This window comes from Sphaerodactylus townsendi, linkage group LG03, assembly GCF_021028975.2.
Source record: "Sphaerodactylus townsendi isolate TG3544 linkage group LG03, MPM_Stown_v2.3, whole genome shotgun sequence".
In the NCBI taxonomy this organism is placed as follows: domain Eukaryota; kingdom Metazoa; phylum Chordata; class Lepidosauria; order Squamata; family Sphaerodactylidae; genus Sphaerodactylus; species Sphaerodactylus townsendi.
The window spans coordinates 71,626,648-71,651,704 of NC_059427.1; the positions used below are offsets into that span (position 1 = coordinate 71,626,648).

The following is a 25,057-nucleotide window of genomic DNA, read 5'->3' on the forward strand; positions in this document are numbered from 1 at the left end:
GGGGCTTAACTCCCCTCTCTCCCACATGTTGTAGTCCCAGTCCAAATCAGTGGATGCCTGAATAACAGGGTCCAAGCACACAACTCCCAGGCCACGTCTGCTGACTGGATCCATGCTGACAGGGGGAGGGACATGAGGACTTTGTAACATGTGTCTAGGCCTGAATCTGTGCCTGACTGCAGCAACCAACTGGACACTTTGGCCTTCTTCTTTTGGTTCTTCAGGGCACAGGTTACCATTCCCAGGGTTTGCAAGAAGCTCAAGTGTATGTGTGGGCTCCTTCTTTCTATTGTTCTCCAGGCACTCCTCCTACCCCAGCATTGATTTGAATAAAGCAAAAAGTGAATGTATGACCATCCGTCTGTAGGCAGCTGCCTGACAAAACAAAAACGTATGCTAAAAGAAGAGTCCTAGTTTTGAGTATGCTGTACAGTAGAGTAGGACACTGCAGCCTGCATCAAAACCCATGAGCAGGACCAGAAGAAATGGTCCACAAACCCACTACTCTTCTCAGAGCACCTTAGGGACATGGCAGTGAGATCACTGAAGGACTTCAGGGTGTGCAGTGCTCCCCCACATTCTCCTTAGAAAGTCTCTGAGCAATAATGGCTGGCTTTCTTTCTTCTTTTCTGTGGCTGTGCTGTTATGAAGATTAGATTGGTGAATAAACTGTATGGTATAATGATTAGAAGTGTCAGGCCAGTAGTGCCGTTCTAAACATAAAAAGAATAAAAGAAAAGCCCCATTTAGCTCAATTGGATTTACTTCCTAGTAATTGTACTTACAATTGAAGCCTAGAACTGGGGAGACCTGGGTTGAAATATGCTCTGTAGCTGAACCTATCCGGTTGTTATGAGGAGAAAATGGAGGAGGGGAGAATTATGTAAGTTGCCACAATCTCCTTGGTGGAAAAGTTGGATGAAAATGCAATTATTTAAACAATTGTTTAGTGATATCGATACCCAGCTCTACACTGTGCTGTTGGGAAAGAACACTAGGCCCTACTACATTGGGAAGGGGGAGCTGTCTGTATCCTGCTGAGGACTGAGCCATGCTGGGGAGTTGCAATGGTAGAAGAGAGATACATCTCCCTTTTCACTGAATGGAGCTCTGAGCAGGGGCCTGATGGAATGAGTCTTGAGTAGCTGCTGGTATCCCCAGATCTGACAGGTGGTGGTGGTGGTGGTGGTGGTGCTTGTATGTGTCTAATTCCAGGCAACATGGGAAGATTTGTCAGGCAGCTGAGGAAAATGCTGCAGTTCAGGATAGCTCCTCCTCTGCTGGCCAGTGGATTTGCCCAGGACAGTACGCCTTTGTGCTGCCTGACCTCACTAAGTTCCCTCTGGTTAGGGCATTTCCTGCTGTGAGCTTACTAGTAGCTAGCCCCAAAAGATTCCTTGTTTGGGGACTGGATGCTTCTTGTCCTCTCTTCTCTTTTTGCTGAGGGCCAAACTAGGCAGGGTCACAGAGCAGGAGGCCAAGGCATTCTGGGCCTCATTTTGAAGAAAAGGATATTTGTACGTGGGCAGCGTGCTATCTCAATGCGTCTTTGTGCAGGAGCGAGCTGCTTGAAGGAGCCCTACAGAATCCTCTCCATCAGGCCCGCTGCCAGTCCAAAGATGTCAAGATTAGAAAGAACTCTACAGATCACCCAAAGCTGACTTCTTTTGTGCAATGCACAAGGAATAACTGCCTTCCTTTTCATATTATGCCAGGATATTTCTGTTGTTTTTTACAATATCAAAGCATCATTTCAGGAGACTGTCTTGCTCCAAAGCCTCTGTCTAAAATAAAGGAGAATCCTGTATACTGCCTTGTGCTCTTTGGAGGAACAGCAGGATTCAAAATGTGACGAAATAAATGTGATGAAATAAAATCAACAGGAGACTGTAGTTTTTATTTACAGCTTATTTACTTGTTAACATTGTACTCTGCCTTTTCCCAAGCTTCTCAGAGTATGGCTGCGGTTTCACAGCAACCCTGTAAGTGAAGGGAAGAAGGACATGCCTGATGTAACTCAGTGAGCTTCAGATCTGAGCAAGGTTTGAACTGGGATCTTCCCATTCCTAATCCTTGCATTTTCCAGACTGTTGCATCATGCTTGTTTGGAGAACTTTGTGTTTGGTGTTGCAATGGTGACTTGCCTTTGCTGACTAAATGCTGTGCTTGATTAGAATTTGTCTGGCTTTTATCTTTCCTTCATTCGTTGAGTAGATTAAAGAACTACTCTTTGGTACCTAAAACCTTCTCCCTATTGAAGGTGCACTACAATCAGTTCACTTTTTAACCTTCTTCTTGATAAGCAGAACAGACAGGATTCTCAGCTCCTTCAATTCAAGATTTCTTTCTCTTTCCTATTTTTCCTCCACCTCTGGCAAATGAATAGTGCGGTACTTATTGCGCATAGTGGTCATGGTCTACCAATCAACACTTGTAGATTTGTATCACACAGGTGGTCAATTTGTTGTTAGGTTATCTCTGTTAGTCCTGGCGTAACTTCACTGGCTGTCGTTTAGCTTCCAGCTTCAATTGTAGGTCCTGGTGCTTACTTTTAAAGCATTTCCTCACCTGGTCTCATGTCCTTGAAGGACCATCTTTCCCAATATGGACAGTTGAGGCAATTGTACTTCTTTCCACAGGGTCTCAAATGGCATACTTGCTCTCAAGGATACCATTCTGTGACAACCTAGGCCCCAGATCTTTTCTGTTATTGCCCAACTGGTATGGAAGAGCCTTCTGTAAAGAGGTGAAGCAGGCATCTGCCCTTGGTCTGGCCGTCTGACTGTGATGTAAGCCAGAATCATTTAAGAAAGCATGGACAACTAGAAGGAGTTCTGGCTTAATGGTTTTAGCTGGTGTGATTGTTTTGGTTGCATTTGTGATCGCTTGTTTTTAACTAGATGTTTTAATATCAACATTTTTGTATTATATTTATTATTGTCATATATTTTGGGTCCTGACTGTGTCAGGATTAAGGCAGGGCAAGCAAAGGAAACAAACAAACCAACAAATATAGCACAAGCCTTTTGCCACAGTAGTACCTTGGAAGGTCATGTTCCCTTTAAGACCTTGTCAGAAGTGGCGCTTTTCAATTATTCTCTATTCTTGCCGCTTACATTTTCTTGTTCTAAGGTATAACTTTGCATTTGGTAATATTAAGATGTTTGTTTGTATGCTGCTTTTTTCTGACTGTTGATATTTACCATTTTATTATGATCGGTCTTTTAAGCATTACTCCCATGCACGCTTGGGAGTAACCTTCATTGGGACTTATTTCTAAGCAAACATGCAAAGGTTTGGACTGCCTGACATTTAAAATGTATGGCCTATTGATCTGTGTAGGAAATGACCCATTGTGGGCTACAAGCAGCTGGCTAGTTTTGTCCAGGGTGGGGTTATGCTTTTTAAAACTGAACTTCTTTGTGTTCCTGCTGTATTCTCAGCATCACCAGAAGACGTGGAGCTGCTGGGAAAGAATTGAAGTGCCAGGAGTTGATGGCAATGGAGAAGAGATCACCCTGAAGGGCCTCTGTGACCATCTCCAGGTGACAATGAACAAGTGTGAGGTTTATGGGTGGATGCAGGCAGGAACATAGACAACATTTCCTGAAATTGTCAATTCATAAGAACATAACAAAGAGCCTGCTGGACCAAACCAGAGTCCATCTAGTCCAGCACTCTGCTACTTGCAGTGGCCCACCAGATGCCTTTGGGAGCTCACATGCAGGATGTGAAAGCAATGGCCTTCTGCTGCTGCTGCACCTGAGCACCTGGTCTGCTAAGGCATTTGCAATCTCAGATCAAGGAGGATCAAATGCTAAGGCATTTGCAATCTCAGATCAAGGAGGATCAAGATTGGTAGCCATAGATCGACTTCTCCTCCATAAATCTGTCCAAGCTCCTTTTAAAGCTATCCAGGTTAGTGGCCATCGCCACCTCCTGTGGCAGCATATTCCAAACACCAATCACACGTTGCTTGAAGAAATGTTTCCTTTTATTAGTCTGAATTCTTCCCCCCAGCATTTTCAATAGATGCCCCCTGGTTCTAGTATTGTGAGAAAGAGAGAAAAATTTCTCTCTGTCGACATTTTCTACCCCATGCATGATTTTATAAACTTCAATCATATCCCCCCCTCAGACATCTCTCTCCAAACTAAAGAGTCCCAAATGCTGCAGCCTTTCCTCATAAGGAAGGTACTCCGGTTCCTCAATCATCCTCGTTGCCCTTCTCTGCACTTTTTCTATCTCTTCGATATCCTTTTTGAGATGTGGTGACCAGAACTGAACACAGTACTCCAAGTGCAATTGCACCACTGCTTTATATAAGGGCATGACAGTCTTTGCAGTTTTATTATCAATTTCTTTCCTAATTATCCCCAGCATAGCCTTTTTCACAGCTGCCATGCATTGAATTGACATTCCCATGGAACTATCAACTTAGATGCCCAAATTCCTTTCCTGGTCTGTGACTGATAGCACTGACCCCTGTAGTGTCTATGTGAAGTTTGGATTTTTTGCCCCTATGTGCATCACTTTGCATTTTGCTACATTGAACTGCATTTGCCATTTCTTAGCCCACTCACCTAATTTATCAAGGTCCGCTTGGAGCTCTTCGCAATCCTTTGCGGTTTTCACCACTCTACATAATTTGGTATCATCCGCAAACTTGCCACCATGCTACCCACCCCTACTTCCAGATCATTTATGAATAGGTTAGAGAGCACTGGTCCCAAAATGGATCCCTGGGGGACACCACTCCCTACATCTCTCCATTGTGAGAACTTCCCATTTACACTCACCCTTTGCTTCCTGTTTCTCAACCAGGTTTTAATCCATAGGAGGACTACCCCTCTTATTCCTTGACTTCCCTTCTTATTCCATCTTTATATTCTCCCACCGTAATGTCTGAATAACCTGCATCCTCACTACCATGGTGCGTGCCAGGAGTACAGCAAGGGGTTTTCTATGCTACATCAAATGAGGAAGCGGAGCAAGTTCTGCAGTTCAGGAGGGCCCAGTATGCACTGCATCCTGACTCTCTGGTCCCATTTGTGGACCAGTACAAAGATTCCCTCTCTCCATTCAGTGCAACCCTCTCCTTCTGCCCAAGAGTCTCTGTTGCCCTGATTACATTTAAGGCATTTATACCCCCTTCCCCACTTAAAAAAATAAGTCCTTAAAGGCAGATAACCAATATTAAATATTGATTAAAACACAATAAAGTATCACTAAAATGGAAAAAACCAAACAGTACCATAAAGCCAGCAGACATGTCCAATTTCAGTAAAGAAAATCAGACTGCACTGGTTGCCAGTTGAATTCTGAATCATTTTCAAGGTTTGGGTATTAACCTTTAAGGCTTTGAGTGGCTTGGGACCATCATTTCTCCAGGATCACATCTCCTCATATTGCCCACAGAGAACCCTCTGATCCTCTGATTGTAATATACTGGTGGTTCCCAGTCCCAGGAACATTTGGCTGAGTTCCACCAAAGGCCTTCTGGGCTCTGGCTCCCATTTGGTGGAACTCACTCCCGGCAGACATTAGAGCCTTGTGGGGTATAAATCAATTCTGCAGAGGCTGTAAGACCAAAATGTTCCGCCAGGTCTATAACTGAAGATGTCGGTCCTAAATTGTAATATCTTGGCCCCTGAGTTTATACTCCCTGCTTTCTCACCATAAGATCTGGAACTGGAGTGGGACCTGGATTGATAAATGGGTAATGTATGTAAATCCCCATCTGTGTATTTATTGTATGTTGGAATGTTTTAATTATTTTATTAACATAGAGTGATTACTGTTTTAAACATGTGTATTAGCTGCCTTGAGCCTGGCTTTGACCAGGAAAGGTAGGATATGAAACCAAATAAAATAAAATGAACAACTGATTAAAACTTCAAGTAAAAAGGACAAATTAGGTCTGGCACCCAAATGATAGTAATGTCTAATTCAATATGATCTCACTTTGCTTCTATTCTGGCTGTCCCTTCCCTTCCCTTCCCTTGCCTCCCCTACCCCATCACCAGCCTTATATTATTCTATGTACTTTCTACTATCATTTAACGTTTTCCATTTCATCTTCCTCCATGGAATGAATTGTACTGGAACCAAAATTCCACCTTTTCATTTTTCCAATTCTAGTCCACATGGTTCTCGATGCCTCTGTCCCAGCTCCAACCCAGTCCAGTAGCTTTTCTGGTACAGAGATCTAAGAAAAGATTGTCAGCATGATGCTTATTCCCTCCTGTTTCACAGAGAGAGCACAACCTGGTGCCACAGACGCTGATGCATGGGAAAGCTATTATTTATTATGGACTCTGGGCAGAAGAGAAAAGAGAAAAACAGCTTTCCAGCAGGTAAGACAATTTCAGGAAAATGTCCCCATGAGTTTTGAAGCATTGCTTCCTGAATCCCTTCCTAAAAAGCCAAAAGTGACCTCAGATAAGAGTCAGATGATGCCTGTGTGAGTCTCCCCATACTAGCAGTCTTTTGGCATCGATACTGTAATTCACATAGAGGGGCTTAAGTCCTCATAGTTCAGTTCTTGTTATGTTTCCCAGTGCTGCAGACTTATCTCTGACGTCAGGAGCAATGAATTTTGCAGCAGCAGGAAATGCCTGGGTAGGTCAAGGCCTTCCTAATCAGGTCTTGACCCCATCTAGGCCCAGATACAGTCTGGAAAGATAGGGGAAGGCTTGGGGCTGAAGTGGTCCATCCAAAAAGGGTGATTGGCAAAGCCTAAATTCCTGTGCTCTTCTGCTTCAGCATCTTAATTTTCATGATGTTTAGAATAATCATCTTGAGAAATTCCAGTGGGGCAGCTATGACATCCGTGTTCCTCACTTTCCCTCTGTCCAGTTGAAAGGCATTGGTCCAGTATACGTTTCTCTTGATGCTCCAACTTCAGTAGACTTACTTTGCATCACTCTGGCTTGAGTCACTTCCTGTCACCCTTAGCTGGATGCTTAGCTTGTGTCTTTCCTTTGCTTAGGCAGGCAAGCTTTTGCTTCGCTCCTATCTCCTTCTTGTGTCTGTGAATCAATATTCCTCCATTTTGTCTCCTCTTATCCATTCTGGGACCTACAGAGTCATAGACTTGCATCTGGAAAGAGGACTGAGGATTGTGGTGTAGGAATATCAAAGCTGCTCTTCCAGAGAGCCTCTTCAAGTCCAGCCTGGGGTTCTGTAGTTGCAACAGCTGCAAAGCCTCCATGTCCTGTCCCTTCCATGCTGGGTAAACATCCTGCAGTCAGCACCTCCTCCGCTGCTTCCTGGGGCAGGGTGAACTTTCCCCACCCTAGCAGGCCCACCCTGGGTATCTGCTATCCGCACACATCCAGAAGCAATAGTCAGTCCCATGCTCCACAGTCTTTCCCGACTCCTTGGCAGTCTTTCCTGTTCTCTGCGCCCTCACTGTCCCTCTATGCCCCCCCCCCACAAAACCCACGTTGCAAACTCTCATGAACACAGTAACCTGTTTTTACTCTGATTTCCATTTCTCTGGGAAAGGGAGGAAAAGTACTGAGTGTGTGGCTGAATGGAAGCTAGGAAAAAATGCACACATCACTAACTCTGCTCCAGGTAGAGGCTGTGTTGATTTTAGCCCTTGATTCTGGACCTCCAGGCCATCTGCAGAGCAGGGAAAATAACAGGGTGAAGGCAGGCAGGGAGGGGTCAATAGCATTGTCTGTGGCATGTGCATGAAAGGGCCTTCTGAACAGGAATTCTTGAGGAACTGTCAGCTGATTGCCTCCGCTGTGTTGTGACCACCGGTCAGGTAACTAATAAGGTGTAGTTTAAGAGCTGTTGTAAGACCACAAACACATTCTGGTGAACAAAGTATTGAAAATTCCGTTACAGCCCAAGCAGGGGCCCATCCCTTCTGCCAATCTCTTCAGTCCTCCAGGACATTTGCTTTCACTTTCTCCAGACTGACAGAACTGGTTTGCCGTGCTACTGCAGAGACAGTGTCCAAGGACTGCCGGCTGTTGGTGTTCGAAATTGTCTGTGAAAATGAAGAGGACGACACAGAGTTACCATCTGTTCATGTCTGGCTCCATCCAACAAACAGGAAAGAATGAGTAACATGTATGTGTAAGTGTGTGCTTGTGTTACATACCCTTCTGTGTGCACCACACACACACATCCATATAATAACTATACTCATATTGGATATGGCTAATACCACTGAAAGCGAAAATGTGTATTTTGCTTTGATGAAGGAGGAAATGTACCCTCTTCAGCGACTGACCTGCAGGCCTGGTCTTGCTCTCAAGGATAAAGAATTAATTAGGAAATGAGCTCATTCAAGAAGTCTGTTCTACAGCATTCTTATTTGCTTTGTTTAGAAGAGCTCCCTGGGCCTTCTCTGACTTCCTTTCCAGCATACCATATCACTCCTTTCAGAGGTTTGGAAGCACTAGCATTGTTACAAATTACCATTAACTGTTTTAAATATTTCAGGACTGCAGCAAAATCCCAGGTTTTATATAATAGGAGCAGAGGAAAGGGCCAAAGCTCAGCTTTGTACTCATAAAATCCCAAGTTCCACCTCCAACATTTCCAGTAAAGGGTCTCAAGCAGCAGCGCTCAAAGGGACTTTTGCTTGAGGCCCTGGAGATCTTGACTGGATGAATCAATTGTCTGACTGAGTGGAAAACATACATGTATACACTGCGGTGGTGAAGAAGAAGAAGAAGAGCTTGGATTTATATCCCCCCTATCTCTCCTGCAGGAGACTCAAAGGGGCTTACAATCTCCTTGCCCTTCCCCCCTCACAACAAACATCCTGTGAGGTGTGTGGGGCTGAGAGAGCTCAGAAGAACTGGGACTAGCCCAAGGTCACCCAGCTGGCATGGGTTGGAGTGCACAGGCTAATCTGAATTCCCCAGATAAGCCTCCACAGCTCAAGCGACAGAGCGGGGAATGAAACCCGGTTCCTCCAGATAAGAATGCACCTGCTCTTAACCACTATGCCACATGTTAGTATGTTTGACAGGTACTAGGTTGTGTATCTGTTCTGACATCTCTTGCTAAAAAGCCCTGTGGAAGTAATTGTCCCTGTCAGTAAAAAAAAAAAAAAAGACGCTACGATGAATAATAAAACATACTTTAATGTCCCACCGGCCACAAGCAGCAGCATCAAGCTAATATCATTCCCAAAGAAATTAAATCCTTTTATATTTAATTACCACCTATAAAAAATTTAACTACTAATAGCAGTATCCTATTATCTGAGTCAGAAAATAGAAACTGAGTTAAACTTTGCAAAGCAGCGTGTATGTGCTAAATATGCTACTTGGTGGTAAAAAATGCAGTATTTTCACCCTAGGACTCTATGTCACTATTTGATGTTATTACTTAACTATGCATCTCTTCTTAATCTATCTGGTAAGTCCCTAGTTATGATTTGATTTTAAAGATTGTGGATTTTATACATATCTGCAAATCTACCCTCTAGTATCCTCACAGATAACAGCACATAGAAGAAATGGAGTGACCAACTTTGCATCTTATAACAGCTGACACATTACTGACAGGAGCATTATGACAAAGTACAACTGGCAGATTACACCTCCTGTTTGTAGTAAGCTTTTAGCAACATGTTACATTAACAAGTCATACCTGATGGAAATGACACTTCTTTCATTATAAAGGGATGCTGCTTCTAGGGGAGCTGTTTTTGAGCTTCAATTTGTTCTTCCATTCTTTCAGTTTATCACTTGAATGCTGCTTGCCACCAGTAATACAAAATGCTTTCTGTGAACTTCTCCTGGAAAACAAGCTAGATTTAGGTTGATTGTTTAAGATATGAATACACGTTGGTTTCTACTTTAAAAATAGGGTTAATGTCAACATTTTGAATTGTGCTCAGAACAAAGTGGAAAACAGTGAACTTGTTTCAAAACTTGGAAGATATGTTCACTGCTGCCAGCCCCAGTTAACAGCCTGACTGCCATATGGTGGACTGGGCGATGCTTCTAAATCACAGAAACAACGCCAACCCATGTATAACACATTACAGTAGTCAAACCTAAAGTCAGGCATGAAGCCCTGTAGCAGAAGGGCCACAGAGAGGAATTAATTTCCTGGACCACTTCTTCATAATCTGTCTGACAGGTAAGAGGAAAGTGTAGCATTCTCAGTCCTTCCAGATGATCCAGAAGTTTATCATTAATCTGACGAAACTTCCAAGAAAATCAACTGGACCCTGCTCCCTGGTTCTTTTCTCAGTACAGATGGTCTGTCAGTATGACCAAGTCATTTTTGACAAATCTGGATAATTGGTTGACCTTCCTTGGCTTTCTACTGAAAATACTGCAGATAATCAGTACTGGGCCATTCTCTGAATACTGCTAAAAACAAGGTTCTCGTGCTTTGTTGAAATGATGGCCATGGTCCTCTTTTTATCTCAAGGAGGAGGCTCTTGGAAAGGCTGTTGCCTCAAGTCCCAGATTAGATATAATGGTGGAAAGTCTGTGTATTTAAATATGAATGTAGCCCAATCACATAGTGAGAAAGGTCTGTTTTTAATAGCAAATGGGGCGTACAGTTGAGAGAACAGACTTCCCCACCATCTTGTATTCTGTTTCCCCATGCACTTTTCTCCTCAGCTAAGCTCTGTTACAATAACTTCCAGAAGCAATTCAGCTGACAGAGAATGGTTGGGGATGGAGGCTGCATGGAATGCTAAGCCACAATGAATAAATTTTGAAGGCCAAGCTAACGATTAAAAAATATCTAATGCATTCCTTAGCAGTTTTATATGAAGTAGCAAAACTGGACTTAAAAGTTGCATTATAACCTCTGTGTGCTACTGTGGTAGTATCTGCTGGCAATACAGTTATTGTATCCACCATACAAAAAAGGTCCTGGAAATCTGTGATGCAAGCCTGGAATGCGTCCTTCAAAGTGAGAGAGACAAGATCACCAACGTGATCTGTTTAGATTAGAATACTTAAACGTTTGCCTTTAATACTTGCCCAATCTCAGCGCTTCCCTAGAAGGAAGCCTGGTATGCTAACAGTCTGGTTGCAGTAGAGGAGATAAAACTGTTGATTTTTTTTAAAGGTGCCATTTGGTGATTAACAATTGAGAAAAGCCCAGTGAAGATGGTGACTGGATTATCCATTCATCTGTAGTCTTTAGGTTAAAATTGTAGCTCTCAGTTAGCACAGGGGCAGGGGAGCAGTGGAGTAGAACATCAAATGTCCTGCACTGGACTGTTGTAAATAACCAGAGAAAAATCCCCATGGTTTAAATTACGCTGGAGGTCAGCCGGCCCTAGAGAGATTTCTTGTTCAAAGAAGAGACTTCTATTAGCTAGGAAGAGGCTTGATTTTGGAGCCCTTACATAGGTTTGCAGACTGAACAAGCAGGATGATGGCTCATAAACCCATTGTTTTAGGGCTCATTCACATAACTTTGCAAAGAGGGACAATACTCCTGATAAAGAGGACTTTTACCACTTATCCCTTACTAGCATCTTGGTGAAAGAGTTACAGTTCAAAAGGTGGGAGTGTCTGCTCTGTAACCAACTACGCAAGCTGGAGTGTTTACATATTACTACCCTGTGTCTCAACATCATGTGGTTTTCTTATCACCAGGGCCTGCATTACCATGCAAGAACAATGTGGTCCAATTTCAGTGCCCTCGGAGTACATGCTAAAGTTTGTTTATTATATCCATGCATTCAGTGACGTATCCTCTTGTACTGGTAAAGTACTGCAGCTGTGGTGTGCAGTTGTTTTTATTTCAAGGCAGCCCATCTAAATAGTGTAGGGGTGAGAATTAAAATGCTGGACTTTCACTGGATCGACCACGATTCATCTCCACATGCAGCCATGGAGCTCTCTAAATTACCTTCGGTCAGGGCAAGCATTTTGTCTCAGCGTCACCTTCTTCACAGAGTTGTCATGAGGATATAAAGCAGGGGGCAAAGAGAACCAAGTTTGTTCACTTAAACCCTTCAGGGGAAGAGTGGGATAAACCTGAGCACACGCATGAGGATGTCTTATACTGAATCAGGCCATTTGTCCATCAAGGAGAATATTGTCTATTCAGACTGGCATCGTCTCTCCAGTGTCTCAGGGAAAGGTCTTTCACATCACCTCCTACCCGGTCCTCTTAACTTAGGCTGACCAGACGTCCCGCTTTTGGCAGGACAGTCCCACCTTTAAACAATTTGTCCCGCGTCCTGCGGGTTTTTTCAAGTATCCCGATTTTTGAAAGGCTGCCACACTGCCTTCTGGGGCGCAAGGCAGTGCGGCAGCTGTGCGGCCGCAGGAGTGCACGGCCTTCTGGGGTGCTCCCGTTTCCCGCCCGCCTACCTGCCTGTCCCGGTTCACAAAGGTGACCGTCTGGTCACCTTAACTGGATATGCTGGTGATTGAACCTGGGACCTCCTGCATGCCAAACGTCCTCTGGCACTGAGCTACAACCCCTCCCAATACCTGTGATATTTAGATACAACAGTAAAAGAATAATTTGAAATAAAAACCCCTCTAGAGACATACATAGGCACAAACATAAATATATTTGATGCTACTCTGCAGCAGAAAGAGTCCAGTAGTGGCATCTTAAAAACTAACAAAATTTAGACCAGCTTAAGCATTCGTGATTCAGAGGTGCATGAAGTATACTCCCATCAGGTACACACATTTATATTAAGAAGAGGAGTTTGGATTTCTACCTTCCTTTTTCCAACTGTAAGGAGTCTCAAAGCAGCTTACAAATTCCTTCCTCTCCCCACAATAGGCACCTTGTGAGGTAGGTGGGCCTGAGAGAGTTCTGAAAGAACTGTTACTGGTCCAAGATCACCCAGCAGGCTTCATGTGTGAGAGTGGGGAATCAAACTTGGTTCTCCAGATTAGAGTCCATCACTCTTAACCATTACACTACACTGGCTTTCAACAGAACCCCCCACCCCTCCCATGGGAGGGGATGAAGATGTTTTAAAACAAAATGCAATCAAATGATTTGAAATAAACCAACCTCTCTTTGTGAACTGATCACTCTTTTTGTTGTATTTTGCTGTAAACTGGCCTCCCATTGTAACATCTCCCCCACCCCATCCCCTGCCATATTTCAGTTAATTTAAATGCATTAGCCTAATGAATGCACACTTTATGTGGGTTCTGGCTGACAAAAGCTAATGCTAGAATAAATTATTTTAATCTTTTAAGGTGGCTCTGGACTCCTGTTTTATAAATGTATCTGGGGGGGGGGGGTTGTTAATAAAAAATGCATATGCTCCCTGATCTTATATTCAACCCTTTCCACTGCCCCATTTAAGTGTGTGCACATATTTGAACTGTTATGTTACAGAAATATTGAAGTGTGGGTTTTTTTAAGTTCTTCTCTGGTGAACCAGATTTGTTTCTGCACTCCTACATTCCTGCTGGGTGACTTTGGGCTAGTCACAGTTCTTTGGAACTCTCTCAGCACCCCCCACCCTATCCCTACTTCACAAGGTGTCTGTTGTTGGGAGAGGAAGTGAAAGGAGTTTGTAAGCCCCTTTGAGTCTCCTTACAGGAGAGAAAGGGATGGTGTATGTGTGGGTGTAGAAATTTAAACTCTTTTTTTGGGTTGATCCATCAGGGCAATTCCCATTAATTTTACATTTTCCTGAACATTAGCTGATATTCTTTAAGTATTATTACCATATAGCTCTATATGGTAAGGGAAAGCAAAGGAAAATAAGAGAGAGAATGCCAACTTCATTCAGGGGTATATTTGAAAGCTTCCACCATTGTTCCACTACCAAAGAGATTTCCTGCTGACAATCTTCAGGATTATAGACCAGTGGCACTCACCCCCATCATCATGAAGTGTTTTGAAAAACTGGTCCATAGGCATATTAGTTCTTGCCTTCCAGATACATTTGATAAACATCAGTTCGCATATCGGACTAATAGATCTACAGAGGACGCCATTGCCATTAGCCTCCACACTGCTTTGACGCATCTGGAACAGCAGGGGAATTATGTGCGAATGCTCTTTGCGGACTTTAGTTCAGCATTTAATACAATCTCGCCACAAAGACTGGTGACAAAACTTGTGGATCTTGGACTCTCACATTCAATCTGTTTGTGGATTAGGGACTTCTTGTCTGGACGTTCCCAGAGGGTTAGACTGGGAAATCGGGTTTCCTCAGTTCTTACTCTAAATATGGGAACGCCACAGGGCTGTGTGTTGAGTCCTTTACTGTTCACCCTTTATACATATGACTGTACCATTATCAAATTTGCTGATGACACAACAGTGGTGGGGCTCATCTCAGGAGGGGATGAGTCTGCCTATCGGAATGAAGTGGACCGACTGCTCTCATGGTGCAGGGAAAATAACCTGGTTCTTAACACTAACAAGACAAAGGAGCTCATAGTGGACTATAGAAGGAATAGCTCAGAAATTCAGCCCTTGACTATAAATGGAGATCAAGTGGAGTGGGTGGCTAGTTTTAAATTTCTGGGCATTATGATTAAAGAGGACTTGACCTGGGGCGTACAGACTGCCGCGGTGGTTAAGAAAGCCCAGCAAAGACTGTACTTTCTGAGACTTTTAAGGAAGCAACAACTGGATGGAAAACTTCTGGTGTCCTTTTACCACTGTGCTATAGAGAGTGTCCTAACCTACTGCATCTGTGTATGGTTCTCCAGTTGCACAGTGGCGAATAGGAAGGCGCTCCAAAGGGTGATCACTACTGCACAAAGGATTATCGGCTGCCCTTTTCCCTCCTTGGAAGAAATCTATAATTCCCGAAGCCTAAATAAAGCCCAAAATATTCTGAGGGACCCGTCTCATCCAGCACACTCTCTTTTTAAACTGTTACCATCTGGCAGACGATACAGGGCCCTCAGAACTAGGACAAAGAGGCTTAGAGACAGCTTCTACTCTAGATCTGTGGCTATGCTAAACTCCGCTGCTTCATATTGATGTATTTGGGGCTGTGTAGGGATGGGTGGAGGAAGGGGAAAGTGAGGATGATGTATGAGTCTGAAATTGTGTGCATCGAGGAATGCTGCTGTAAATTTCGTTGTGCGTGCACAATGACAATAAAATGCTTATGCTTATGCTTATTTCTAGCCTTCATGATTGCAGAAATTTAAATTGAAAAAACAGGGATAACTACCATTAAGATTTTTTAAATAGAGCTTCTTTTGGTTAATTACAGTATACCCTGAACTTTCCTGGTGTGAGTTCCACCCTTCAAATCTCTGTCAAACAATTGTTCATTCTGCTGAAACAATTGCAAGTATAGTCTTGCAAATTAAGTACACTAGTGAAAGGTCACCCCAAATCTCTAGTATAGTTGCATAATTAATGAAATGCTCTATCAACAGCTGTGGTAGTGGTTGTTTGCCTACGTTAGATGGCATTTAAAAGGGATCATGGGGAAGAAACAGAGTTATAGTAGCTAAACAGTACCTCCAAGTTTCTGCCCCCTCTGACTAGTAGATTGTGGGGATAAACAATAAGCCCTCACTTTTAAGTGCTGCCTGTAAGCATCTAGAGGAAGGTGACTCACTGTTATCAGAAACATAATTCTCATGCTGTTTCCAGATTTTCCAAACGTATTTCTTTGTGGGTTTACATTTCTTTATGGTAACTGGGGAACACTCCTTAAATTTTGCATTTGTTCTTCACCATATTACATTTCAAATTATTCCCAGATTTTCTGTACCAAAGTAATATGTACAGGGTGCTATGGGTTTTCTAGGCTGTGTGGTCATGGTCTGGTAGTTTTTGCTCCTAACATTTAGCCTATGGTTGACATCTTTGGAGGCATGTCATGATAAGATGTGTTTCTCTCCATGGCACAGTGTGGAGTGACTGTGTGGTGGGGGTATATGTTTTGTCCACCTCATAGGTGGGGGGGGGGGTGAGGTTAATGTGCCACCCAGCCCAGAAAACCTACAACAGCCAGTTGATTTCAGCCATGGAAGTCTTCAATAATACAATATGTACAGCTTTTCCAGATATATTCTATAACTTGATCATACATGCTATTAGTGCCACTGTTAGTGTTCTAATCAGTGATGTGCAAGGAAAACCTCCTTCAGTTTGACTCCTTTCATGTAATCTGGAAATAGTAGTTAGCCTTTGACAGGTATTGTTCTATCCATTCCTACAAATATACACAGCAGCTGATGTGATCAGTTGACACTTTTAGGTATGACTACAGACCTGCTTTATTTTTACACGCTGTTCTCCTTTTTATCCATTAAAGGTGGATGAAAAAGCTGATCAAACAAATGTGTCAATCAAATCAAGGTATTATTACTTTCCTTTGGACAGGCAAATAAAAGGCATTTGAATGCCTTGGTAAACTTGGAATTTGAATAACTGATTTAATTTGAATATATTGTTTTGACCTTTCATGCTGCATAACTGCTATTTAAGATAAAATGCAACATTTTTGAGAACTGTTTCAGAATTCTTTGTTTTTATGAGAACATAGATGGCCACAATGCCCTGACTAATCTGATTATTATTTTCATCACTTATATTTGCACACTACAGTTAACACAGTCCGTCCTATAAATGCCAGCTGGATGCCTCCAGTGTGGTACCCACTGTACTTTACAGATATATGCCAGCATGCAATGATTCTTGTCATCATTCACAGGTCTTGTCTCGGCCCTTTTGAAACTGCTGTTATTAGAAGTCCGGAGCGGTTCTCTTACTGGCTCGTTCCCAAAGTTTGTACTGAGAATCAAGCACAAACTGTTCTTTGGTGGTCTGTCAATCTAAATAACTATCTTTAATGCTCCTTTATATTCTTTCAAGTTTCAATACACTTCTAAACTAAGTAAAGCACTCCATTTCAGTTGAATCTTTAAGGGATATAGTCATATAATGGCAATTTTTGATCAACAATAATTCTCTAGATCAAATTTTTCCAGAGATGAGTTTCCAATATTCCAGACTTCACATCTTCCAATAGTTGAAAGGAACTATGCTGATACTTGCTAAACTGAAACAATAGCTTTGTTGGACAGAACTAAAACATTTCAAGAAATCAGAACACAGAATGTTCCGTTCTTGAGACGAAAGTTTCTAGTTCATGATGAGTTCTGTTTGTTCATGTTATTACACTCTATGGACGATAACTGATTCATTGGCTTGAAGCAAAATCAATTAGAATGTAACTAAAATGTTGTTTGGTTGAAAAATGCCTTGGATTCACTATAGTGATTCCATGCATAGGAATATTTCTACCTGCAAAGCATCACTTTCTCCCCTCTCCCCTCCCAGTGCAGGCAGAAATAGTAATGGGAGGTGGGGGTAGGCCTTTAGCAGGAGGGAAAGGTGACAAAACCATTCTCTGCCCATGAAAATATTGCAGACAATCCAAGCCAATAGCATAAAGCTGCGTGGCCATTTATAGACATACCAAAGATACAACGTAAGGAAAAAAGACATTTATTTACAAAATCTGTAAAAAATTATATTTATATTTAAAAAGTATTAAGAAACCTCAGCAAGACTAGATGTATCCGATCACATCATTGCAAATGATTGGTTGCCGACTTCGACAGTTCATGAGGGCAGCAAAGCTGTTACAGTCTGTTGAAAGCTCACTGATGTTGGCGTGGGACTGGTGGAAGTAGGGGAGCGTTGGCCGTGCACCCAGTCCTACAGGGCAGGAAAAACGCTTTGTGCCATCAGCGTCCTGCTTAATACGCTCTGTGCGTGAGATGCCGGCAAGTCTGCGGCGCACATTGCCAGAAAGGTTGAGCAGGAATCCGTGGGGCTTGGCCAGCCAGCGCTGCAGCCGCCCACGTTCCCCACTCTCCTCCGGCAGGTCCATCCAGTTCTCAACCAAGTCCGCAAAGCAGTTATCACCCAACACCAATGGTTGCCGGTTGCGGCTCTGTGACAGAAGGGACACTGTCCAGTCCCCTGCGTCTGCAGGTTCCACTTCCCGCCACCGCTCCAGGCAGGCATCAGAAGCAGATTTGGGCCGAGGCCTCCTGGCAGGTGCTCGGCGGCGTAAGAAACCCCCAGAAGAAAGCTTACTGGCTCTCAATGGTGGGGGGCCATCTTCATCCCGCCAGCTGCTCCCTGACACTTCAGAGTAACCCGAATCAAACTCCAGACTCCGCTCACTGCTCGGGTGAGAGAAGGCCATCTCTTCTTCCACAGCCACCTCCAGACAACAGGCAGAATCTGCTTCTGAAATGGCTGATACCCTTGGACTGGTGCACTGCTTTGGCGAAGGCATGGAAGGGAGTGGCCTCATTTCCTTGGGATCTAGTCGAAGGTCCTGGTCATGTGCTCTTTTCAAATCATGGAGAGTCCGCATCATGCACTGCATCTGGCCCCGCAGCACTTCGCTTGATTCCTTCATGCACAACTGTGGAGGAGAAGACAAACATTGTCAGCTTTCCATCATCATCATTCCAAAGACTTTGCCCAATAAAGCGTACAAATTTCAGCCCACGACATATTGAAAGTTAGTACGAAATAACATCACAAGCAAACTGCAGTCTTCAAAATTACTTAGCCCAAACATGCCTATTCCGGAACTAATCCTGCCAATTTAATGCAAAAAGTCCAAAGAAAGCAGTTTGGTAGATCATGAGCTCAGACAGTGCAAAAAAAGACAGCAAACAAGAGAATAACTGACTCGACTGAAGCGGGCTCCTGACCTCACATGACTCATGTCTCTTTAGTTAAAAAAACACACAATAACCTTCATTTGTTTTCAGTGAAGCTTTCCACTCTCCTAACCCTTACTCCTCTTGTTCTCCACACAGCCCACTTCGCACTAACCCATTCCCTCTGTCAGACAACTCACTCTGCCCAAGTGCATCTCTCCAGCTCATGCAAGCGCTTCCCCAGGTATGTGGAACATTCCAGGGCTTCCTGCTGCTTCTAGCCCAGATTACGCCTCGCTCCGCAAAGGTGCAGAACTGGGAGCCAGCGCTGCGCGTGCAAGTCCTCGCCCTGTCTCATCTTGGCAAGCCCCCAGCCCTGAGGCAGAGCTTTTCGGTAGCATCTGCGTGTTCCAGGCCCATCCCAGGGTCTACAAGCAGCAGCATGTTTCAGTGAGTGAGCAGCCCCACCCGGCAGAAGATGACACAGTGGGTGTGTGAGAGACTTCAGGAATTACACAAACAGTCCCCTGCTGCATGCAAGGAGAGAATGCCAGGAGATAAGGACACAGCCATTGGCGGAAGCAGTGTGTTCAGGAGGGGGACTGGGAATCTGTAGCAGTAGCAGCAAAGAGAAGATGAGGTTCACTTCTGAGCTAATGACTTTTGGCTTCTGTACACTTCCCTCCCCCCTCCACCCCAACCACCTGGAGGCCTCTCAGTTGTTGCTATTGTGTGGGAGGGCAAGACATATGAGCAAGCCAGAATGATGCAAACTGCCTTTTCTTGTAAGAAATCTCTATGTACAGCTAGGTATGGGGTACAAAAGGCTCAGTTTCAGAGTTAGACCAGCACAGAAATATGCTGAGCACAGCCCCAGATCTTCCAGGTGTTAAGGAAAATATGGGCCAATGCTGAGGAGACCCCTACAGTAAAGACAAAGAGGATGAGGAAAGATGAAAGAGGTCTGGAAACGAGTGTGGAAATGTCAAAATTGCAATCATTTCCCAGTTTACAAACTGGTTTCATTCATTGCTAAATGAGGTGTAATCTGGGTCCAACCACTATGACCAAATTCCTACTATTCTTCAAGCCCACTTCCTGTTATTTTCTAAAAGTTCAGCTGTGCCCTAGGCTGCTGCTTTCCCAGGCAGACTTGTGAGCACAAAGATAGAATTATTCATTTCACTGGTCTGGAGGCCCAGTTCACAGTTATTCACCAGTGGCTGACTGCAAACCTGGAATCCATCAAATGTCTGGTTTTGATTATGCTTCAGTCACAATTCCTGGGCAGTCATCAAAAGTCTCTAGATCATTTATCCCCTCCTCCAACATCCGCAGCTCTTCTAGTCAAGGAAAAATCCAAGCTGCATTCCTAGCCACAGCATCCTTTACACCACAACTGTGAGTCAGCCATTGATGTAATTTTTTTAATAATAAAGAACAACTCCATCTGAAGTTTTACACAGGTCAGGAAATGCTGAAGCTTCAGCACAGAGTGATTCTGGCCTAATATTAAGCAGGCGTATGGAATATGACTCAGTCTCCACCCAAGATTAGAATTCCATTGTCTTAGTAGCCATCTCAAAGTTCATGTTGCAGCAAGCCAGAGAATGTATTGCTCTGAAGACCATGTACTCAAGAGGGGTTTCTGCTATCTGTGGTTTAGTTGTTAGTAAGGCAAGCTCTGGATGTAGGGAACCTTAATATTGCTCTCTGTTCTGCATCCTTCATCCCGCACACCTCAAGCCTGGTGCATGCTCCTTCTCCTCACAATACTTCCTTCAACTTTGCCACCACCTTTCCCACTCTGAACACACGACATGTGGGGATTGACCGTTTCATTTGACTAGCAGCTACATCACTGGGCCTAACAGAGTGACTAATTGAGAATGATGGCTGAGATAGGAATGGTTACCTACCAACAGAGTTGCCAGATGCCCTTGCAAAAGATGACATCTGTTGAAAATGCTCTATTGCCCTGGCAGGACAGATCAGAGAGGGAGAATTATAGAGAGGAACAAGGTGATCCCCTGAGTGGCTAGAATGAGAAGCACGGGAGCCACATGAGTGACTGTCAACACAGACAACTTCCTATTCATAGTCCCCAGATGCCAGGGAAGATAGTCAAGAAAGCAATCCCTAGGCTTAGAACTTTCAGTCTATCACCAGCTCTGTGCTGATGGCTCCACTGCATTTGCAGCACTAGATCATCTCCAGGCAACCAGCTGTTCAGAACACTCTTGAAACTGAGTTTAGAAAAGAACTCTGCAAAACATTTCACTCTAGCAGCAGCTCCTAAAGGTGTAAGATTTCCAAACTCAGCACCAGCTATTTTAGTCCCCAAATTGCTGCCACCCATTTGCAAATTATGGAACTGGCAAAGAATGAAGGCATTTGAAAAGAAAGTGCTGTTCCTATACTCACAGTGAATACAAGGGAAAGTCTGACCACTTCTCTCATCAGCACATATTAAAGACAAGCGTTTTCATGAGTAAATGCTGGGGAGAACATCCCCATCCTTCACTTGCTCCCTTCTGATCCACTCTGGAGAGCACTGGAGGATTTAGCCCACACACCTAGTAGCCTTGTTTTCAAAAGGGGTCAATGACACATATCCTACCACTCAGTGCTGTGCAGGGGAGGGGGAAGAGGAAGTGTCAGTAAGGTATATAAGGTAACACCTATTTCCACTGTTTCTCCCCTCAGGACTTGGGAGAGCCCCCCAGAAAAGGTGCCAGTCCTCAGCACTTGGGAATACCATCACACGCACAAAAAGTCCTGCTTTCTCTTGACTAAACCAAACCTTCCTGCAGCGTAAGAGGCCATCCTCCAATTTGGAAGGCTGCTTAGGTTGGAGTACCCAAATGTTACTAAATGTTATATTATGATTTAAGCAAGGCAGCTGGTAGACCCCTTGTGAAGATATCGTTTGTGGTTACTGTTTGAGTTGAGAGAAAGGGAAGAACAGGCTGCAGTAGACTTTTCCATCTTCACGCCATTCATCAGTCGTCAGACTCCTCAAAGGAGAGTTCTGCATCTGAACAGCTGAAACTCCTTATATAATTGCATCACTTCCTATGTAAGAACTCTCATCTCTCACTATCTGGAAAAAGCAGGCTAGGTAGCTCCTTTCCCTTTTCAGGGTCACTGTGAAAAATGTAAGCAGTTTTTTCTTCTGTCTGTGGCATTTGCAGATGTTGGTCCTTCTGGAAAATTGGGAGCTCTTCCCAGTCCACCAGTAATGTGGATTGGTCTCTGCTAATGTATTTCTTTCAGGAGAGAGAAGGAACCAGGGTACAGTCCAGAAGGAACCCCTGGCTCACTGGTCAGTTAACTCTGTTATCTTGCCAGTGTATGGAAAGAAAAGTTCTTGGGTCCCCCTTGCAGTCTTCAGAGAAACTCCTCACCTCCTAGTAGTGTGAGGTCCAAGAGTCTAGAGGTGGTCTTAGCCATGGTGCACTGGGGGTAGTTGCCCCAGGCTAGTAGGGCATCTACCGATGACCGCATCAACCCCCGATGGAGAGGGAAAGAGAAGAGCATGCAGGTGTCTGCCTCTGCTTGGGCCAGCCCTCTCCAGCTCTCAGGTAGCCAGCTCAGCAGTTGCCATGTGCGCTTGCCCATGCTGGGGATTGGGCAGCAGCCAGCTCAGCAGCCACTGAGTGTACTTGCCTTGCATTTGGCAGAGGAAACAGTTGGTGATGCCACATCACCCAAAGTTGCTGAGGATCCCACAAACTATTCCAGCATGGAACTCTAGTGCACAGTCTCAGGATCCCAGGGATGCATCAAATTCTGTGGTCACCTTACACAAAATTCAAAGAATCTAGGCTGCAACAGGAGGTCTAACCCTTCTCCTTTCAGACAGAAACCATGAAGATCCAGAGTGGAGTATGCCCACCTAGGTAGCATCTCATACTCTACGAACACTATGGGGACAAGCCCTACTCTCAAGACTCATTTCTCCCGTGGTACCCTATGGGGAAAGGGTGCCTAAAATCCTCAAACTAAGAATCCTCACAATTGCAGACCACAAGGTCGTTGAACGGGGCCTCCTCCCCTGTCTTTCTGGCTCCTCTTATTAAAGGCAAACAGGGCTAGTTTATGTTGCAGTTTCATTATGTTCTGAAAGGAGAAACAAGCAAGTAGCTTTTTGCTATGCCTTGGGAAAGAGTGTCCGTTATAGAGGAACGAGGCATCATCACTGCATTGTCACAAACTATCTTATCCAGTGCCGGGGAAGATGGCTCTTTGGAGAGGCTAAGTTCTAGAGAAGACTCACTCACTAGCAGTGGGGGAGAGACCAGGTCATAGAGAAGACTCACTGACAACAAACTGTAGATCTCTAACGAGGGCTGGCTGGGTAGGGCAGAGGGAAGATCGCTCTCCCTTTTTGCGTCTTCCCTTCCTCGAACAGAACGTGTTCTGCACTGGCGAGAGGTACAGAACAGAGTTTCAGAAGGAACAGTCGGCCTCTAGCGCCCCCCAAACTTTGACTCCATCCTTTTACCCGTTCCTTTTCCTGAAAGAAAGGGCCAGGGCTGCTCCTCCCTCCTCGGCACAGATGCAGCTGATTTCCCTCCGCTCGATCTCTTCCCAGCAGCAGGCAGCCTCATTTGGGCCAGGGATCACCAGCCACCGGGACAGCCCCAGCGCCCGTCCCGCCCGGCAGGACCCAACCTTGGAGCGCGGGAAGCAACGCACCCTTTCGCCACGCACGCCGTTAGGTCACTAGACTTCCAAGGAGTCACTTCTGCTACACGTTTACTCAGAAGTTATCCCGCCCCCAATGTCAAGGGCGCTCACTCCCTGGGAAACGTTGGAAAGACTGCGGCCATCCACTCCGCCGTCGTTAGAGATCCACCCTATCCAGGCTTATTCATCGCAGCAAGACACACCGAATCCAAACTTCTGTTACTCCCTAGTAGGACCGGAGTGTCACTCTCAGACGCCGCACCTTCCGCTGCCAGAGCCATCCTCTCACTCCGGGGCACCTCCAAGGTCAAGCGCGCACCGTCCCACCCGGCAGCCAGGCAGCGGGCGCCCAGGAGCAACGTCTGCTTTTGCTGCTACCGCCGCCGCCGCCGCCTTCGGAAAGAGGCGAACCGGAGCTGACAGCTCCCCGGGCCGCCGGGGCGGGCCACGGGCGCTTTACTACTCATCCCTGGCGCTGCGCAGGAGCCGCAAGCCCCGTCTTGTTCTCCAGTCGCCTTGGCGCAGGAGGGGGATTCCCAGCGCGCAGCAGAAGTCACAAGGGGCGGCGAGCAAACGGCTATCTGCAGCCCTCGGGAGACTCGCTGGGCACGTCCTTCTTCCCACCCAGCTCTTTCTCCAGGGTCACCCACATGAACGGTGGCTTCATCCCGGCACCCTCCTCCGTGACCCTCAGGCAGCACCCGACGTCCACCACCCCCACCCCCAGTCTGCCCCCAGAACTTACCACTTCTGCACGGAGGTGGCTCACGAAGGCGTCGAGGCGGGCGCTGTGCATGCCAGAGCCGGGACCCTCCGCTGCCAGCTGCACGGGTCGGCCCGGGAGGGAGGGAGGAGTGTCCGAGAGGGGCCCGCTGCTGCTGCTGCTGCTGCTGCTGCCACTATCAGGGGGAGACGGCGAGGAGGAGCGGCCGCCTGAAGTTTCTCTGCGGTCGGGCCAGGCGCCCACTTTCTCCTCGACGCCGTCTCAAGCGATCGGAGCGCCTCGTTTGGTTCAGCCCGAGCCCTTCCCCGGCCTGGCGGAAGGACCAATGAGCGCCCGCGGCCACGCCTCTCAACTCAGGCGAGAGCCAATGGGCGTGCTCGGTGGCTGGCTGTAACTTGAACGCCTGGAGCGGGCTGTAATTTAATTAGATCCCATATTAGGAACCAAAAGGTGCCGCACATGGCGGGGCGGGGGGCGCCGCCACAGGGCCCCTCTGAGGTCGGGACCCTCCTGGGCACGGCGGAATGACACAGAGGTATGCGCTGTTACGTCGCTCTGGGACACCTCCAGGGCCATACAGTAGCGCTTTGATGACCCGCTTTCCCTGTCACAAGACAAGACTCCGTGAACAGCTTCATTGACTACTCAAAGAGCGTCTGTCTATTGTCAGAGAGAACAACAGAAATGGAAACAGTTCTACACCAAGGCTGTACAAATTGCTGAACGTGCCAATTTAATGCAAAGAGCGCACAAACTGTAGCACGCGAGTCGCGAACGCAAACTAGACTATAAATAAAGCCCAATTCCACACGTCAAAAGTGCCCAAATCAGGGATAATTCAAAAGTATAGAAATGGGACGAGCTCCCTGATATTGCCCGTTTTGGTGTGGCTTTCCCCACCATCAGCAGTTTAGTTGATCTTGCCCATAAGTCTTGGAGTCACTGTCTCATCAACTGGCATGCCATATGTAATATTCCGTATCCAGACTCTAGGATTATTCCTAATTGCACACTTCTGACTTGTTGAATTTATGGTGAC

General features: G+C 45.4%; 2 protein-coding genes across 5 annotated transcripts in view; one reads left to right on the forward strand and one right to left on the reverse strand.

Annotated features, from left to right (window-relative positions):
- UBA7 (ubiquitin like modifier activating enzyme 7) overlaps positions 1-8,686 on the forward strand; it is a 49,180-nt gene extending 40,494 nt beyond the window's left edge. The window contains exons 22-24 of the mRNA XM_048488538.1: positions 3,444-3,545; positions 6,256-6,356; positions 7,931-8,686. Of these exons, the coding sequence (XP_048344495.1) occupies positions 3,444-3,545; positions 6,256-6,356; positions 7,931-8,081 (354 nt within the window). The 3' untranslated portion in view covers positions 8,082-8,686. The remainder of the gene's footprint in view (positions 1-3,443; positions 3,546-6,255; positions 6,357-7,930) is intronic.
- An 8,722-nt stretch (positions 8,687-17,408) lies between these two features.
- INKA1 (inka box actin regulator 1) lies at positions 17,409-24,273 on the reverse strand. 4 transcript variants are annotated; one of them, XM_048488533.1, is made up of 2 exons: positions 24,040-24,273; positions 17,409-18,358 (listed from the first exon to the last, which is right to left on the reverse strand). In XM_048488533.1, the coding sequence occupies exons 1-2, from the start codon at positions 24,088-24,090 to the stop codon at positions 17,489-17,491; spliced, it is 921 nt and encodes a 306-aa protein (XP_048344490.1). In that variant the 5' UTR covers positions 24,091-24,273; the 3' UTR covers positions 17,409-17,488. The 4 variants fall into 4 exon arrangements, with proteins under 4 accessions (XP_048344490.1, XP_048344493.1, XP_048344491.1 ...); XM_048488536.1 differs by lacking the exon at positions 24,040-24,273 and adding an exon at positions 23,110-23,512; XM_048488534.1 differs by lacking the exon at positions 24,040-24,273 and adding an exon at positions 18,803-18,915.
- Between the last annotated feature and the right edge of the window lie 784 nt (positions 24,274-25,057).

Excerpts from the sequence above, each read along its gene's own strand:
- INKA1 (XM_048488533.1), bottom strand. The coding sequence starts at position 24,090 with ATGCACAGCGCCCGCCTCGACGCCTTCGTGAGCCACCTCCGTGCAGAA. Across the intron at positions 18,359-24,039 it reads GCCACCTCCGTGCAGAAGTG|TTGTGCATGAAGGAATCAAG; the intron begins GTAAGTTCTGGG and ends TCTCCTCCACAG.